Genomic DNA, 18,890 nt, shown 5'->3' with positions numbered 1-18,890 from the left:
CCTCTTTGTCCTAGATTCTCTGCGGTGATGTCATTTCAGTGGTGTGATCATGTGACCTTTCTGTCACTGTCCCTCGGTTTCTGCAACCTCCTCGTTGTTTTGCTGGACCGTGTTTGAAATGCACTTGTTCCATTTGCCTTGTCTTGTTCTGAGAAGTTTAAGGAACAATTGATGCATCATTTGACCTTTTCTCATCATGGTCATGAGGACGCAGCTGTAATTTGTGTGATAGAACAAGCTGGTCAATCAGTGACCAAGATTGCACCTTATAGCAGCATAATTTCTGGGGTTATAACATGAGATGCTTGAATGGCCTGCCAGTTCTCAAGCTACACTGGATACTTGAGGGACTGTTACAGAGAGCATTTTGAAAAGAAGTTTACACAGGTCATTCTGCCTCAAAGTCACAATTGCTGCCTTCAAAGTCTAAGTGATCTATGTGCAACATGAGCCTGAATGAAGTCCACACTGCTATGAACCAAACACTTTATGCTGTTTATTCCAGAACACATTTATACTGTTTTATTTTATTTACACTTTTATTGAATTTGTCCTCTGCACCCCTCCTTAATCCGTTGTGGTGCCCAGGGAGCAGTTATCTGTTGCAGTATCTTGCTCAAGGACACAGCCAGGAGGACCCAGGAATCAAATAGGGGACCTTCCATTTCCCAGGTGGCTGGCTCTACCTGCTGAGTGCTGAGCCACGGCCATTGCCCTGTGGCAATTCATTCACTGGATATTTGGGGAAATAATGACCGACAACAGACCATCTGTGAGTGCTGTACTCAATGTGAACTGCATGCAGCCAGGGGATGAAAGAGCAGAACCGGAAGCCACACTGGCTCCATGCCGAGGTTCTTCAGAGAACATTCTCTTAACGCCCTCTCCTCCCGAGCAGCTGTGAGACAGGAGGGGGGAGTGGCCTGGACAGCTGAACGCTGAGAGGAAAGAGGAGGATGATGAAGCTCAAGATCGGAGTGGTCCTCTATTGAATGAAAGAACCCGGCACTCGATCCTGTTTGGAGAATATGACACCAAACAAAGTGACCCTGATATTCTGGTCATGCAATATGAGATTTAATAAATATAAATTATTGCACTTGCTGTATTTTGTGCACAGAGAGGGTACGTTGCAGATTGGACTTGTATTTAGGCCTATGTGCAGGAGGTCATAACTGCACAACAAAAATATATGTGTGTGGGATATTAATGAGACTACTAAATATTCAGAATCAACTTTTCTGTAGTTTATTGCACAGGTTGAAATATGTATTTTTCACAAGTCAAAACGGCTTGCCATACAAGTCCTCTCTACAAAGTACCAAACTAAAGCTAAAGTAATCTCATCCCCTCAGTACAACTGAAATCTGTTAGCATCCTGACCCACATTCACAGCCATGCACCTCTCACATTGTCTCTCACAGAGATGCTTGTTCAGAAGAATTCATCGCAATATTTTTTTTGTCATCACGTTGAAAAGAAAAGGTCACTTGCATTTGTAAACTAGCAAGTATGCTCTTGTCTCCTAGGACACAAGGCAAGTAGGCAGACAATTAACTGGGCTGGGGCGCCTCACACCCCCCCACTGGGGCAGCTGCAATGTTGCCTGTTTAGTGCACTGCTATTTCAGCTTGGTCATGTGACTAGTCTAAAGGCAGTTTATGTGGATATAGGCTGTATCCCGGCAACTCCGTTGTCCATCATCTCCTAGCAACAGAAAGTTCTTGACGATGGATTGAGAGGGGGTTGAGTGTCTGTAACTCTGGCCCATAACTCCCTCATCTACATGACTGAGTAGTTTAACCTCCATTATGTACAGAAAATACTAGAAGAGAAAGGCTATAATGTATTGTAATAAGTTCCTGAATCAGGTGGCAGGAATTGTATTGGTATATTTAATCATTAACTTTTGTTAAGTGATTCGGGGGAGAAAAAAAAAGCTGCCAGAAATAAAGGGTCACAATATCATGAATGGACTGAATAAATGGTCTCTGTTTTGTGTTACACAAGACATACACATACACATACAGTACACATACAGTTGGCACAAGTTTTAGCACCTTTTGATGCATAATAATAATTATGGTAATTACTATTATTATTATTATTATTATTATTATTATTATCATTACCCGTATTATTATTTTAATTATTAGTTTATCTCCATCATTGATGTGGGTCGATTATTTAGTCTACTGTGAATGGATTCATTAAATTTTCATAACAACTAGTTGTCAGCTTTGTTTACAGGCATCAATTACATGTAAGCTATAAGGACTTGTGAAATTGAGCCGAGACAATGCTTTAAAGTTGCTCACACCATATCAGCATTGTAGCCTACTTTTAGTTTAGAAATATTCTATTATACTCCAATGTAATTAGACTGCAGTCCCATTAATTTGCATTCCATTTTACGTGAATAAAATAAAAGTTTGAAATCCAAACGTTTGAATGGGAAAGTTGGCCTACACAATGGCAGTCTGGTCCTGTCCATGGTCTGGTGCCGATATGCGTAATTACGCACAGATTTTACACAACAAAAAGCGCCATGCTGCATGAAGGATGAAACAGGGTGGGGTCCATATACCGTCCATATGTATCGTCTATTATGGATGTGTGTAGCTCCATAAAGAACCTCTCACTCCGCTATACAGCTCCGAGATGAGGTTCTATGTCGTTACCTTCCAGAATCGGGTATACGTCCGCCAAGGCTCCGCTGTTTACCCTTTTGTATACGTCGTATCCCAAAACTAATGGTAGATTCCAAGCCGCACGGATGTTTAAAGTTTGGTCCGGAGCATAACATTTTAGGAACGGAGCGAAACTACCCGTTTAAATCGCTTATTTAGTCAGCCTGTGGCCATGTTTCCCATTCAAACCGGAAAACCCCCCTACGTCCGCTGCCAGTACTGCTCCCGGCTTGGCTACAATGGGAAACATGGCCACAGGCTGACTAAATAAGCAATTTAAACGGGTAGTTTCGCTCCGTTCCTAAAATGTTATGCTCCGGACCAAACTTTAAACATCCGTGCGGCTTGGAATCTACCATTAGTTTTGGGATACGACGTATACAAAAGGGTAAACAGCGGAGCCTTGGCGGACGTATACCCGATTCTGGTAGGTAACGACATAGAACCTCATCTCGGAGCTGTATAGCGGAGTGAGAGGTTCTTTATGGAGCTAGGATGTGTGGTGGTCCATAGTGGGTTCTGTGCCTGTGGTGTTTAATAGGCAGTGCATGGTGGAAAAAAGTAGGCTACTCACAGTTTTTGTTAAGTAAAAGTATCAATACGTGCAACGTAGAAATATTCTGTTACAAGTAGTCCGGAATGAAAAAAATACTTAAAAGTAGGCTACAATAGTATTGATATGAAAATGTACTTAAAGTACCAAAAGTAGAAAGTACTCATTATGCAGAAGTTTTCAAATGTATAAAAATCAGATCTACAAGCTCACAATGGGTTGCATTGCGACACATTATTGTGAGCTTGTAGTTCGGCTATTTTCAAATGGTCAAAATGTATAGGGCTGAACTGGTTAATGCATGTTTTGTAATAATAATCCAAATCTATCTAGTAGCTAAAGTTGTCAAATAGCCTAATTGTATGGGGTAAAAGTACAATATTTGCCTTTGAGATGTGGAGTAGAAGTAAAAGTAGCTCACAGAAATTTGGAAATACTCCAGTAAAGTAAAAACCTCAAAATTGTACTTAAGTACAGTAGCCTACTTGAGTAAATGCACTAGTTACTTTACACCACTGTTAATAGGCTATAGGTCGGTTTGTCCAATAGAAATGTGAAGGTATGGCTGCATGGCAGGGAGTTGACCAATAAACATAGAGCCAGTGTGTCACTAGGGCGGGGCTACGTCTGGTCTGGTATAAATCCAGCTGTCAGATCCATTGATGCATTTGCCTCTTACATCGACCTCATAACTGTCGTATTGTAAGACCGTAGTGGTCAGGTACAACTACTAAATCATATACAGAAATGGTAAGCTATTTTATTTATTTTTCAATGTGAACTTATTTTACATCACATTTATACATCTGTAGCCTATACTGCAGTAAGTATAGCTACCGAGAAGTTTAGTGATTGTCTGCCAAAAACTGATGCTGCTTTTATCTGGAGTTATGTGCAGATAGTGTTTGTGGCTATAGACTATAGTTTATATGGTAACAGGATAGGTGGGCACTAAAGGGACATCTGGGCACCTCAATGTAAAATTGGCTATTTTGTCCAAAATGTTTTTATTATTTATTTGAAAAAAGTAAAAGTAAAGTAAAGTATACATGATTATATAGATAGAACATGCTTAAACATTCGACAACTAATGTCTAATATTTCTACAATTTCTACAATTTGCTACAAAACCTGTATATCCAGTCATTTTGGGGCATAAACATCATATATAATTTACATTACTTGAGACAATTTTTTCAATATTAAATTTTTTTACATTTTGGACAAAATAGCCCCAGATGTCCCAAGTGCCCACCTAGCCTGTATCCGTTTATAAAAATCAGGCATGCTGTCACGTCATTATGGGCAATTAGACTACATCGTGTGTTGTTTGTGCGTTTAATGTTCTTGTTTGTGGCTATTTGGAAACTATAGGCTACTTACTTTAATTAACATGTAATGATGGGTTTGATATAAAATGAAGAATTCTTTTAATAACCACGGACGATAACTTTTGGGCATGTATGCGCAACACTGGAAATGTAGTTGAAAGTTATCTCAAATGTTATTAGATTGGGCTGTATGAATGAACAAGTTATTCCATTCAGTTATTATTTATGACACACAATACTGAGTGAGTGTGGGAGATGCTCTGGCGCGCTTTGGTATACGTCGGCTATAGATTCCACAGGCGCGGGGCATGGAACAAAAAAGGTTTTGATTGCACTAGTGTGGTTCAGTGTTGCCAGATCTGCTATTTTCAAACAAATCTTGAAAAATGTTTTTTTTGGAAAACATTTTAATGCTTATAATAAGCAGACATTGCAACACTGGTGTGGTTAGAATGAATAATGTCATGCATGCTTCCAACTGACTCTACTCAATGGGCTGGGGGTAGACTATAGGCTATCTATCTCATCCTTACTGGTCCTGGCTCATCATGGCAGTAGGCTGGGTGAAGTGCAGAGGCAGCACTCTTCATAAAATGGCCCACGGCCAAAGAAACCCTATCCATGGGCTAATAGATGAAATGCAGTTTGCACTGTCAGCATGGGCACCTGCCAGTCATTAAATATACATGTTGGTTATGAACATTGGACACTACTGCATTGTTCTCGCTTTCTAATAGGTCTGCTGTCTAAAGCAGTGGTTCTCAACCTGTGGGTCGGGACGCCCAGGTGGGTCCCCACATGATTTTGGGGGTCCCCAGATAACAGTGAAGTGACAATTTAAGGACTTTTAAGACCTTTTTAATACCTAAAAAAAATAAAAGAAAGCAAAGACCATTACTGCATCAAAAGTAACCAACAAACATATAATAAAAAATAATCAAACATTTGCCAAATTGTCAAATAATATAAGAAAGAGGCAAAAGTTGTGAAAAAGCCGATCTACACGATCACAATGTGTTGCGAGCTTGTAGATCTTCTATTTTCACAATATTTATCTGTGGAACTGTCAGACAAAATTGAATGCCTCAACGCCTACATAACAATTTCTTGTCAGGGTGGGGAGTCCCCAGTTCAAATATGATTATTTTGGGGGGGGGCACGGTCTGAAAAGGTTGAGAAACACTGGTCTAAAGGAAGCAGGTTATTTTTAAAATATTGTTACTGTTATTTTATAACATGACCAGACTACTAGTTATGTGCAGTCTCCTCATCCAATACAACTATGAGTCTAGAAACAGAGTTAACTTGAGTAATCTCATTGTTTATAAAATGAAGCCACATTTTATACTTTCTGTTGAACTTGAGTCAAACAATGTTGTTCTTCTCTCTTCCAGCGTGAGTGCATCTCCATTCATGTGGGCCAGGCTGGTGTCCAAATAGGCAATGCCTGCTGGGAGCTCTACTGTCTGGAGCATGGGATCCAGCCGGACGGACAAATGCCCAGTGACAAGACCATTGGAGGAGGAGATGATTCTTTCAACACATTTTTCAGTGAGACTGGGGCTGGAAAACATGTTCCCAGGGCTGTTTTTGTAGATCTGGAGCCCACTGTCATTGGTAAGCTTCATTTGCTCTGGATAAATGTATATCTTCAGAATTGATGTTGTAAGATAATAAATAGATAATAAAACTTGATTGACCCCTAGATCTATCATACCAGCAACAGCAGAGTGGAACACAGGAGAGGTGTTAGGTCATAGTAATAGTCAAAAGCCAAACCAAGATAAATAAGAATGAAAATCTAATACAAAATACAATTAAATAGTTAGACTTATATTCTGACACAAAACATCTGTACTGTGTCTCTGAATGAATGAATGACTTAACACATGTAGTCAATCAATAAATATAAGTCAGACCCAGTCTATCAGCAGTGAATATATGAATTAATATCCATGGATATGTACAACAGTGAATACGAGAATGTTGTGTTAAAAGGCCTGAATGAATACAATGTACAATTTACTGTATCAACAGTAGCTATGAATGTACAGTCTATCAACAGTTAACAACAATGAATATATGAAGTGAGTCTCTGAACAATCATCCTTAACGGGTATCATTAAATGTTCTGTATAGTGTATATCTGAGTATTAGAATTGTCATTGATAATCCTACCGTATACAATCTGTTCCTCAGATGAGGTGCGCACTGGCACCTACCGCCAGTTGTTCCATCCTGAGCAGCTGATCACTGGCAAAGAGGATGCTGCCAACAACTATGCCCGTGGACACTACACCATTGGCAAGGAGATCATTGACCTGGTGTTGGACAGGATCCGCAAACTGGTAGGCACTAGCCTGGTTGCAGACCATAGACCCCGCCCACTCTTTGAGTGGACTGCCTCTCTTGGTCTGGTGTTGTAATGGGAACCTAGGATTTATTCGGTACAAAAAATGTATCGTCCAATTAGAGTCGGAGGTGGGGGTGGGTCTGACGACAGGCCAATCAGCGAATAGCTGCTAAAACAAGCCGTGCGATGACGTCAGATGTAGGTGGATCCGTGGATCTCTTGTGATTGGTTTAGGGAAATTCGAATCCCCTCCCCCTTGTAATCGCCTACACTGGAGCCAATGTCAGACTGAAGCTCCACGCACGCAGCTTCAGTCTGATAATCAGGCTAGGTAGGCACTACATAAACTGTATAATAGAATTAAACTATTTTAATCTATATAAATTTATAAATGACAGTATAATATCTGATTCTTAGTGACCACGTCCTTCTCTCTCTCCTCAGGCTGATCAGTGCACTGGTCTTCAGGGGTTCCTGGTCTTCCACAGCTTTGGAGGTGGAACTGGTTCTGGTTTCACCTCCCTGCTGATGGAGCGTCTGTCTGTTGACTACGGCAAGAAGTCCAAACTGGAGTTCGCCATCTACCCAGCTCCTCAGGTGTCCACTGCTGTGGTGGAGCCTTACAACTCCATTCTGACCACCCACACCACCCTAGAGCACTCTGACTGTGCCTTCATGGTGGATAATGAGGCCATCTATGATATTTGCCGTAGGAACCTCGATATTGAGCGTCCTACCTACACCAACCTCAACAGGCTTATTGGTCAGATTGTGTCCTCCATCACAGCCTCCCTTCGTTTTGATGGTGCTCTTAATGTTGATCTGACAGAGTTCCAGACCAACTTGGTGCCATATCCCCGTATCCATTTCCCTCTGGCTACCTATGCCCCTGTCATCTCTGCTGAGAAGGCTTATCATGAGCAGCTCTCAGTCTCTGAAATCACCAATGCCTGCTTTGAGCCAGCCAATCAGATGGTGAAATGTGACCCTCGCCACGGCAAGTACATGGCCTGCTGCCTTCTGTACCGTGGAGATGTGGTGCCCAAAGATGTCAATGCTGCCATCGCCACCATCAAGACCAAACGTACCATCCAGTTTGTGGACTGGTGCCCAACTGGTTTCAAAGTTGGAATCAACTACCAGCCCCCCACTGTAGTACCTGGTGGAGATCTGGCCAAGGTCCAGAGGGCTGTGTGCATGTTGAGCAACACCACTGCTATTGCTGAGGCCTGGGCTCGCCTTGACCACAAATTCGATCTGATGTATGCCAAGCGTGCTTTTGTTCACTGGTACGTAGGTGAGGGTATGGAGGAGGGAGAGTTCTCTGAGGCCAGAGAGGACATGGCAGCTCTGGAGAAGGATTATGAAGAGGTTGGAGTTGACTCCATCGAGGGTGAGGGAGAGGAGGAAGGAGAGGAGTATTAAAAGGAGGAAAGCAATGAGCTTGTCAAACAAGAAGAACTGAAAATGTTCTGTATGTGATTCTATATGCATTCCAAGACAGTCCATTCTATTCAATGTCTGTTTGTCTATTGTATTAAATAAAGTTCCTGTGTGACAGACCTGTAAAGTTTTCTAATTTATTATTGTCTGACAATAAAACTAGTCAATCGAAAACAGCAAAAATAACCCTTAATAACATTTAAAAATGTATAGCATTTGAAATCCTAGATGGAGAATTAGTCAAACCCACTTTTTTTTATTATTAAAATCTGAATACCAGATGCTATCTCTTACATCTAATAACATCTCTGTTGTCCATAAATGTTTTTAGAAAACAAAAAACAAAATAAATAAATGAAACTGTGTCTTAAAAACAAACTTAGTTCTCTGAGATTACCAGGCAAGCATTTGTTCTCTTCAGTTATTGTGTGGTATTTCCAGTCTGCCTTTTAGTATTTTTTGCTCACGCTGCCAGGCTGGATTACCAGCCTACTGTAGGTGCCCAGACGGTTACGCCAACCGTCCGGGCCTAACCTTGACATTTCTAAAAGGAACAGTCAAGGTGTGTGTATAGTCTACTCTGGACCCCAAATGAGATGAGGATGTCACATCCTGGATGTGTTATAATTGTCTCCGAAGGCAGAGAGGCCCGAGACTATGTTTGTGAATAACAGCTGATATGTGGCAGACAGATTGCTGTTAAACTTTGCACGCACACTCCCAGAAAATCAAGGAACCTCTGCCCCCACATGTTATTAATCGGCCTCACGGTGGCGCTATAACCAAACACTTCACTTTTTAGCCTATAACTCTTGGACCATAGATCGCAAATATTTTTCCATGGATTCCTTGGATCATGATGACATATATAATATGATCCCATTTCTGACTGACAGGATTTTCCGCCATTTTGCGATTCTTGATAAAACACAGTTTTTGCTACAGATTTTGTCCAAAACTCACGCAAATCGGTACTCATTCTGTCTGAGGTCACGTGATCATGATATCTTGTCAACTTTTCGGATTCCATTCTGATTGGCTATGATTGGTTATCAATGTTTGTGGGATACGCCCGTTTTGCACAAATCATGAACTCACCAGTAAGCCATGAAGAACAACCGGCTTCACATTTTGGCCTATATCTTGAACCCGATAAGTCATACAATCAAATATATATTTTCGGGGTGCTGCGTGGAGCCCTGCTTCTAAATTTCGCCAATTTTCGCTTTTTTTTTTTCTTCTTCACGCCGTTTGGTGCCCCCCCCCCCAGGTTGGTGCCCTGTGCTTCAGCACCTCAAGCCCGTTCGATAAGCCACCACTGTGTCTGCCCCTTCCAAAGTGTGCAGGCTCTGGGGGAGGTCTGGCGGAGAGCTGCGCTCATGGGAGCACACTTTTCTTGCTGTGGTCCAAATCTTTACAGATGAACAATTCTGAGTGGAAAGTGAACATAATAAATAAAAACATAGGCTAAAGAAGATAACAGCCAGGTCTATTCATTTTCGTGGCTGTAGTATAGCCTATGCCTTCTATCACATTTAGAAACCAAGCCAAACAATCTCCATGCAGTGAAGGCCTTTTTTTATAAATTGATGGTGATTAATATTGATCCAATTGATAAAAAAATATAAATGAAACCTTGCAGTGGGCGTGGCTGGCATGCATGAAATAGATTCTATGCATATATGTGCTGCTAACCATATTCATAACTAATATGCGACCCTGCCAACAAAACGGTTTATAGCCTTTGTAAGCTTATTGAATAGGCTGGAGCTGGACAGAGAGCAACTGCGGTTAGGTTTGACTAGAGAGAAATAAATCATTATGGTATAAAAGGGTATTTTCTGCTATGTAGGCAATCGAGCAGGTGGTCGGGCACTGGTTGGCTCCTATGTGTACACGTGCCCCCCAGCCCCCCTCAGCAGATACTGTAGTGTTTGACGCAGATTAGCAGATTTGTTTGCTTCAGTATCCCACTCCTGCAGAAGCACCGCACCAGACTTGTCTTATTACATTGCATAATCGCGACAAGCAATCATGGTAAGTATGCCTACGACCACATCTTTATTATAATGGGGTTCTCTTTCTCTCGAATTGTTTGCCTTTATTTATTTGGATGGGTTTAATGGAATGCCTTGGCTTTTATTACTACAGAAGCATTATTTTTCTGAGATGCCTCCCTCAAGCCCATTTTCACCTGTCAGATCATCGCATAGTCTGTAAACATTGCGCATTGCACCATGTAGCCTATTATTTTCATTCCAAACTATTTTTCTTATCATGTTAAATCAATGTCGCATGTCGGCCTATCGCTATTGCGAAGCCTAATCCTAGTGCGCAGATTGGACGCCCATTGAAACGTGAACGATAGGTAGCCTACGCCACGGATTCAATTGCTTTATTTACCATCGGCTCCTGCGTATATTAACCACTTTGTCAGCCATTTGCCAATATAGACTACTAGGCTACTGTAAGTTAGGTCGGTGCAATTTTGATCTAGGCTATTAGTCTGTTATTCTGGAACATTTTAAACTATATTGAAAAATATGATTTTATAGACAATCTTGACTATGAAGCATTATATCAAATAATTAGTCTGCTACATATCACTGTAAAATATTAATATTTTCTAATGCAAAAGTAACATTTGAATTAAATTTGATTTTAATCATGGTGAAGAATGTGGATGTAGTGGTCTCTAGTAGCCTATTCTAAAGAGACAGAGTAGCCTACAACAACATGACCCAGATAATCTGTTCTCTACTTGCTTGGGTGCATTTTTGTGTGTGCTAGAGATCGGCAGAAAACTATTGGTTGCTGCTGAATAACAGTATACATGGACATGAGTTTGTCTTATAATGTAATTTTGAGCCCACATAGTAGTCAATAGATGATTCTGTGCAACATTCATGGAAATACTGTTCACAGGTTTACTTGGCCATAACATTTTCATGTGAAAATGTTGCTTCTTCTTTCCTCTTAAATGATACACATGGGTGTGAAAACATTATCTTTAAGTAAAAATGTGATGTTATGATCTGAGTGGAGAGGAGTACAATAAAAAAATGCCGCAATGCCCCTTTTCTGCTTCCAGCGTGAGTGCATCTCCATCCATGTGGGCCAAGCTGGTGTCCAGATTGGCAATGCCTGCTGGGAGCTCTACTGTCTGGAGCATGGGATCCAACCGGACGGACAAATGCCCAGTGACAAGACCATTGGAGGAGGAGATGATTCTTACAATACTTTTTTCAGTGAGACCGGGGCTGGAAAGCATGTTCCCAGGGCTGTTTTTGTAGATCTGGAGCCCACTGTCATTGGTAAGCTTCACTTGCTCTGGATAAATGCAAATCTTTCCGAATTATGGTTGTCACATAAGATGAGATCAAACTTGATTGACCCCTAGATCTATCATACCAGCAACAGCAGAGTGAAACACAGGAGAGGTGTTAGGTGAGAGTAGTCAAAAGCCAAACCAAGATAGATAAGAATGAAAATCGAATACAAAATACAATTAAATAGTAGACTTATATTCCGACACAACACATCTGCACTCTTCTTCTATTCTGTCAGAATATCAAATTGTGCAAATAAGGTTTGCAATGTAATACTTAATCTATAGAATCCACAATAGTCAACCTCTTCTTTGTGTCCTCAGATGAGGTACGCAGTGGCACCTACCGCAAGTTGTTCCACCCTGAGCAGCTGATCACTGGCAAAGAGGATGCTGCCAACAACTATGCCCGTGGACACTACACCATTGGCAAGGAGATCATTGACCTGGTGTTGGACAGAGTCCGCAAACTGGTAAGTTGTCTTAGAGTATGAGATACTAATACAATATAAATAACATAACAAATATATACAGTATAGCGAGAGGGGCGATAGAGCGGCGCCACTTCGATCTTGGGCTCCCCCAGAGTTTGTGTCGAAGTGTCGTTGAGCAAGACACTGAACCCCTAATTGCTCCCGTTGTGCAGGTTGGTGCCTTGCATGGTTTCCTCCGCCATCGGTGCATGAATGTGTGTGTGAATGAATGGGTGAATGAATGCACAATGATTGTAAAGCGCCTTGGATAAAGGCGCTATGTAAATGCACCATTTACCATTTATGATCTACAAGTTGTCAAGTGGGTGCGTACCGTCGCGTTGTAAGCTTGTAGATTTGTCCATTTTGAAGCGTGATGCCGTTCACGGTCTGACGTTAGAGTTTCCGGTTGCCTTTTATGGTGTTAAATGGGGCGTGGATGATCTACACGGGAGCGCACTCGTGACTGTCAGGCAAAAATGAGTTACACCTGCGATACACTAAAAAAAAAAAAACTGTCGCTTTCGTGAATTGCATGGAGTGTAAATAGCACCCCTTTAGTCACTTTATTTAGGCACTATTTACGAACAGCTTAGTGAATCAGGCCCATTATGTTTCATCATAAACACAAACAGCTTAAACATTTCAGTTAGTTTAGTGATGTTTGGTGATGAATGGATAATTGTTTTGTATGGACCAATGCATAATTACTTAATTTGAAGGTAAGTAAGACGAAAATAAGACCTTTATTGATCCCTGGAGGGACATTCAGGTGTCATAGCAGCAACAGCAACCAGGTTGAAATATTGAAGAGGTACAGGTAAAAAAAAAGTAAAAAATAAACCCAACATAAATAAAAAATAGTCTTAGGTTCTGGTACTAAATAATGTATGTAATGTAATGTAAATAATGTATACACAGTATATAAATTAACAGTGCATATATGAATGAATATTTGACCATCAGCAATGAATATATGAATGAACATAATGTATGGCTGTCACCAATGAATATATGAAAGAATGTGTAGTCACAATCAATGGGTGTATGGAGTCTCTGGTGGTGACTCAGCCATTTGGTGCAAAGACCATTTTGCTCCTAGTGAGTGCAAGGATTTGGGTTAAAATCTAACCACGGTTTTGTATTGCATGTCTCTCCGTCCCTGGTTTCCTGTCTCTCTACACAGACCTATCTGAAATGAAGCATTCAAAAAAGCTATAAACAACAATGGCTATATTAATGAGTATATGTACAGTCTGTCAACTGTCTATCGACATTTAATATATTAGTTAAATTACTATAATTCACGTACAGTGACTAATTATGAATATGAGGGGAATCAGGAGCAGGGCAAGGGAGGTGCAGAGGCACACCCAGTGGCAAACAGTCACATCAGGGACACAACAGAGGCACACTGTACACAGACAGAGGCCGTGATCCAGACAAGCATGACATTGCTATGTAGGATTTTTCTATTTTTAAGATTGATATGAAAAACTGACACTGTCATTCACCAAATCGTCTGACATTGGCTGTCATGAAAAATGCATCATCATCATCATCATCCTCCGAGTGCCCTCGAGATCTGCGACACAAGCTGCTTCCACTGGTCTCTGTTGCTCATTGCCACAGCAAGTTCATTCACAGTCAGTCCTGTGTCCCTACTCAGAACATCTGGAAATGTGAGTGGTCTGCTTCCTCTTGATAGGCAGGGTAGTCTCCACACAGGGACGGCGCCAGGGGGGGTCTTGGGGGGGCACAAGCACCCCCTGGCGAAAGCCTAGCCCCCCCTAAGCACCCCCTGCCACAAACCCAATTTTTAAGAAAAAATATTTATAAATCGGTAAAATCAGGCAAAAATTTGAATTCAATAATGTAACCCTAACCCTAACCCTAACCCTAAAACCGAGATAAAGTACCAAAACCCGCCCGAACCCGCACATTTTTGGACCCGCGCGCGCGAGTGCATGCGTCAAGCCCCCGCTGGAAAAAAGTCAGCCCCCACATAGCCCCCCCTGCCAGAATTCTCTGGAGCCGTCACTGTCTCCACAGAATAACATCCGAAATTACCCGGTCTTTTGCTCTGTGGCAAGTCTTCTTTGTGCCACAACAACTGAGATGTAAGGGATGCCTCCATAAATCTGAGCTTTAGTGGGATGGTTCCTCCATGAAAGGTTCTGGACACGCATGAGAAGTGTGGTGTGTGTTCCGTCAAGGATTTCCAAAACCTGGTATTAAGAATGATTACTTATATAAATGTGTATACAGTTTTATTTTTATTAATCATTATTATTATTATTTTTATATTATATATTTCACATTTTATTGGTATATTTGTTTTTATATACATCACTGCTATTAGCATTGTTAATTCCCTTTCATTTTCTTTTTCTTTTTTTTTCCTTATCTCTTCCTTCTCAAATTCTAATCTATTCTTCATTCCCTTGAACATAATTTTGTGTTTTTTGTTCCTGTCTCTTAACTATGTGTCCTACTGTATTTATTTGATCTTGTACATGTACATGTATTGTTGTTTGTATGTCCGGCCTTGTGGGGAAAAATGGTGGGCGGGTGGGGAGGACTGGGGAGGGGTGGATGGGAGTTGTTGGGAGAAAATGTAAAACCGAAGAGTTGTTTCAATTTTTGTACATTTGAATACAATGTCATGTGTACTCTTTGAATAAATCTTGCTTAAAAAAAAAAAAGAATGATTATTTTATTAATAGTTTGACATTGACAGTCATGACACCAGCATGACACTGATACTGTATGTAGTGGTGGTTGGGCATGTCAACAGACTTTTATTTTCAGGACTGAGAAGGGTGGAGTACCCGTGCTCAGTGCAATGGCGTACTAGTCAATGTTGTGGAAGAAGAGCCTCGGAACTGTCATTTCTCCCAGGAGCTAACTGATATCCCTTTGTAGGAGGTGCAGACTGAGTCATTAACAACAAATCTATGGCACCTCAAACGCGAAGAGCAAGAGCAAAAATAATAACGCATTTAATAAATCTGACATCGGTCTTACAGTATGAGATGCATTTCTTTTGTCAGACTATGTCAGACTATTCAGTGTATGCCACTGTCAGATTTTACGTACAGTAGCAGTATCATGCTGATGTTATTGACATCATTGCATGATACTGACTTAAACTCTTCAGTGTATAACATTGTCATAGTTATTCATATGAATCCTATCAACAACATTCTATGTCATGACAGCTACACATTTAAATTTTCAAACCTTGGCCATTTATGTAACTTCATGTAAATCATTGTCATTTTGACTTAATGAGGAACACAGACAACATATGTGAACATCTGTGAACACAGACAACATATGTTGTTTTGACTTAATATGACAGTATACTGACAACAATGTCACGTGACATAAAGGATTAGGTTAATTTTATATTGAAAGTGACAGTAGCCCTTTATGACAGTTGACACCATGTGGATCAAATATGTATGAATACGTATGTATGTTAATGTCCTGCAATACTTATGTAGGTGTAATATTAAAATGACTTGACCTTAAAATGAAGTGTTACTGACCAATATCCTCTTTCTCCTCAGTCTGATCAGTGCACTGGCCTTCAGGGGTTCCTGGTCTTCCACAGCTTTGGAGGTGGAACTGGTTCTGGTTTCACCTCTCTGCTGATGGAGCGTCTGTCTGTTGACTACGGCAAGAAGTCCAAGCTGGAGTTCTCCATCTACCCTGCTCCTCAAGTGTCCACTGCTGTGGTGGAGCCTTATAACTCTATTCTGACCACCCACACCACCCTAGAGCACTCTGACTGTGCTTTCATGGTAGATAATGAAGCCATCTATGATATTTGCCGTAGGAACCTCGATATTGAGCGTCCTACCTACACCAACCTCAACAGGCTCATTAGTCAGATTGTGTCCTCCATCACAGCCTCCCTTCGTTTTGATGGTGCTCTTAATGTTGATCTGACAGAGTTCCAGACCAATTTGGTGCCATATCCCCGTATCCATTTCCCTCTGGCTACCTATGCCCCTGTCATTTCTGCTGAAAAGGCTTATCATGAGCAGCTCTCAGTCTCTGAAATCACCAATGCCTGCTTTGAGCCAGCCAATCAGATGGTGAAATGTGACCCTCGCCACGGCAAGTACATGGCCTGCTGCCTTCTGTACCGTGGAGATGTGGTGCCCAAAGATGTAAATGCAGCTATTGCTTCAATTAAAACAAAGCGCTCCATCCAGTTTGTGGACTGGTGCCCAACTGGCTTCAAAGTTGGCATCAACTACCAGCCCCCCACTGTAGTACCTGGTGGAGATCTGGCCAAGGTCCAGAGGGCTGTGTGCATGTTGAGCAACACCACTGCTATTGCTGAGGCCTGGGCTCGCCTTGACCACAAGTTCGATTTGATGTATGCCAAGCGTGCTTTTGTTCACTGGTACGTAGGTGAGGGTATGGAGGAGGGAGAGTTCTCTGAGGCGAGAGAGGACATGGCAGCTCTGGAGAAGGATTATGAAGAGGTTGGAGTTGACTCCATCGAGGGTGAGGGAGAGGAGGAGGGAGAAGAGTATTAAGTGTTTTATTTGGAAAATGACTTTCTATTGATACCTACAGTAGTATCAATAGGAAATATATTATAAATACACAATATACTTAAACAATGCACACAGGTTTATTTTTGTGGAAAGGCTATTTTTGTGGAAAGGCTAATTTGATTGCTGAAAAAGTTTGGATTGTTTTGGTGTATTAATAAAATGCTCAACCATTATGACTCCCAAGAGCTATTTCTCGTGCACTGAACAGTACCAACAATCTTTTGAGGACACCATCACTTGACACACCCACATGGACTCGCCCATTTACTTTGAAGTCTATTTGTGCAGCCTTGTATTGTACAGTCCTTTTGTCCCCTGTTTTTGATCTCTTTCTATAACTTACTATCCAGCTGTGACTGATTCCCCTTGTGCCCAGACTAATCCCTGATGACCACCAACATAGAAGAAGTATAGAAGATACATCTACGCACACATCACATGTATAATGTCTAAGTGGCTCTTATAGAAATAGTTTGTACATGCAGATGAATCCAATGGCAACCTTGTTATTCATTTCAATGCAAAATCTGTATATTACACTGCATTAATTTCTGTGATATATTAACTGATAGATTTTCTGTCATCTTGCATGGATACTAATAGTTATTATTTAAATGTGCTGTTTATGTGAGACGCTCTCACAATGGAATAAGTTAAAGTAAAAATGTATACGTAAATTATATATCAACTACAGCTATATTACAACACTGGAAATGTTTGACCTTTGACCATATGCTTGATGTTTAATATCTAAATATCTAGAAATATGTTGAAGACCATAGATCCTTTTGGTTTTAGGTTCATAAAGCAGGACGCCAATTGAACAAACTGAAGATTTATTTTTAAATGGGGAATGGGCATGGAGGGTGGAGAGATGTTAAGATACATGTCCAGGGCAACTGTCTTTTCTTGGTAGATCTGGAGGCAGAGTTAAATGATCAAAATATTCACGTGGAAACAGAGTGTAGCCTACACCAGTGATTTGTTAATTTGTGAGATCAGGTGCACTGATGAACAGAGGTAAAATCTAGTTTGAACAGCAACCATTGTGCTTTGTAATAAAGGTAATAGGCCTATCTCATTTAGCCGTTTGTGTGCTAATAGGAAGTGTAACTGCACAGGACAGACTGTCCATGCAATACACCTAACACACAAATGAAAAACAAACCCACAATTCATGTCATTATAAACAGTCTATGTTTACCCTGCTGTGAAAAGGTTTTATCAAGACAAAGTCATAGGCTGGAAACAAGCTCTTGGGACTTTTTGAGTTACCCTTTTAGCATCATTGTATAATTGTACCACTGTAATATTTTGCGAACTGTTAATAAAGTATTGAATCAATAAAAAAAAGGCTACATAGAAATTTACATTCCAAAAGTATCTATTTGTTACTATAAAGAAAGCAATATTGGCAAACATTTTCACGCAGAAAGTTTTCACATTCCAGTATACTCAGTGGTGTAAAGTAACTAAGTACATTTACTCAAGTGCTGTACTTAAAGGGATATTTCACTTTCAAAAAAACTTTTGGTCATTTTATCATCTACTCAGGCCTTTGTGAACCCCCCAGACAGTTTTTAAGTTGCTCTATTCAGTATTTATATATTTGATATTCATTTTATCAGACACGCCCCCTTCCTATGCAAACCCATTGTAACTTCAAACTCCATTGTAACCATGTTAGATTCGTCGAAAACACCCGTCCTTGGTTCTGGTGACTCACCCTGCCCTCCTAATGCGTGAGGGGGCCGTGTTTTTCCGATTATTCTTTTCATTTATTTATTATTATTTTTTTATTGTATTTAATTTTTTCAATTTTCAAAAAAATATATTTAAAATAAATGAAAAAAGTAATTGAAAAAACACGGCCCCCTCGCGTATTAGGGGGGCAGGGTGAGTCACCAGAACCAAGGACGGGTGTTTTTGATGAATCTAACATGGTTAAAATGGAGTTTGAAGTTACAATGGGTTTGTATAGGAAGGGGGAGTGTCTGATAAAATGAATATCAAATATATAAATACTGAATCGAGCAACTTAAAAACTGTCTGGGGGGTTCACATAGGCCTGAGTAGACGATAAAAGGACCAAAAGTTTTTTAAGTACAAAAAGTACAATTCTGAGGTATTTTTACTTTACTG

At 40.6% G+C, this 18,890-nt stretch overlaps 2 protein-coding genes across 2 annotated transcripts; both read left to right on the top strand.

Annotated features, from left to right (window-relative positions):
- Positions 1 to 3,923: 3,923 nt before the first annotated feature.
- Positions 3,924 to 8,352, top strand: LOC308097606 (tubulin alpha-1A chain; the record flags this gene model as incomplete). The annotated part of the gene is made up of 4 exons (XM_080445480.1): positions 3,924 to 3,993; positions 5,969 to 6,191; positions 6,774 to 6,922; positions 7,372 to 8,352. Exons 1-4 carry the CDS (start codon positions 3,991 to 3,993, stop codon positions 8,350 to 8,352), a joined length of 1,356 nt encoding a protein of 451 aa, XP_080301606.1. The 5' UTR covers positions 3,924 to 3,990.
- Positions 8,353 to 10,337: 1,985 nt separating this feature from the next.
- On the top strand, positions 10,338 to 16,727 carry LOC308097608 (tubulin alpha chain-like; the record flags this gene model as incomplete). Its single annotated transcript, XM_080445489.1, has 4 exons — positions 10,338 to 10,407; positions 11,462 to 11,684; positions 12,023 to 12,171; positions 15,747 to 16,727. Exons 1-4 carry the CDS (start codon positions 10,405 to 10,407, stop codon positions 16,725 to 16,727), a joined length of 1,356 nt encoding a protein of 451 aa, XP_080301615.1. The 5' UTR covers positions 10,338 to 10,404.
- Between the last annotated feature and the right edge of the window lie 2,163 nt (positions 16,728 to 18,890).

This window comes from Gymnoscopelus braueri (genome assembly GCF_963280865.1).
Source record: "Gymnoscopelus braueri genome assembly, chromosome: 12".
Classification (NCBI taxonomy): domain Eukaryota; kingdom Metazoa; phylum Chordata; class Actinopteri; order Myctophiformes; family Myctophidae; genus Gymnoscopelus; species Gymnoscopelus braueri.
Note: the sequence above shows the minus strand (reverse complement) of the source record. Positions and strands in the feature narration are given on the sequence as shown.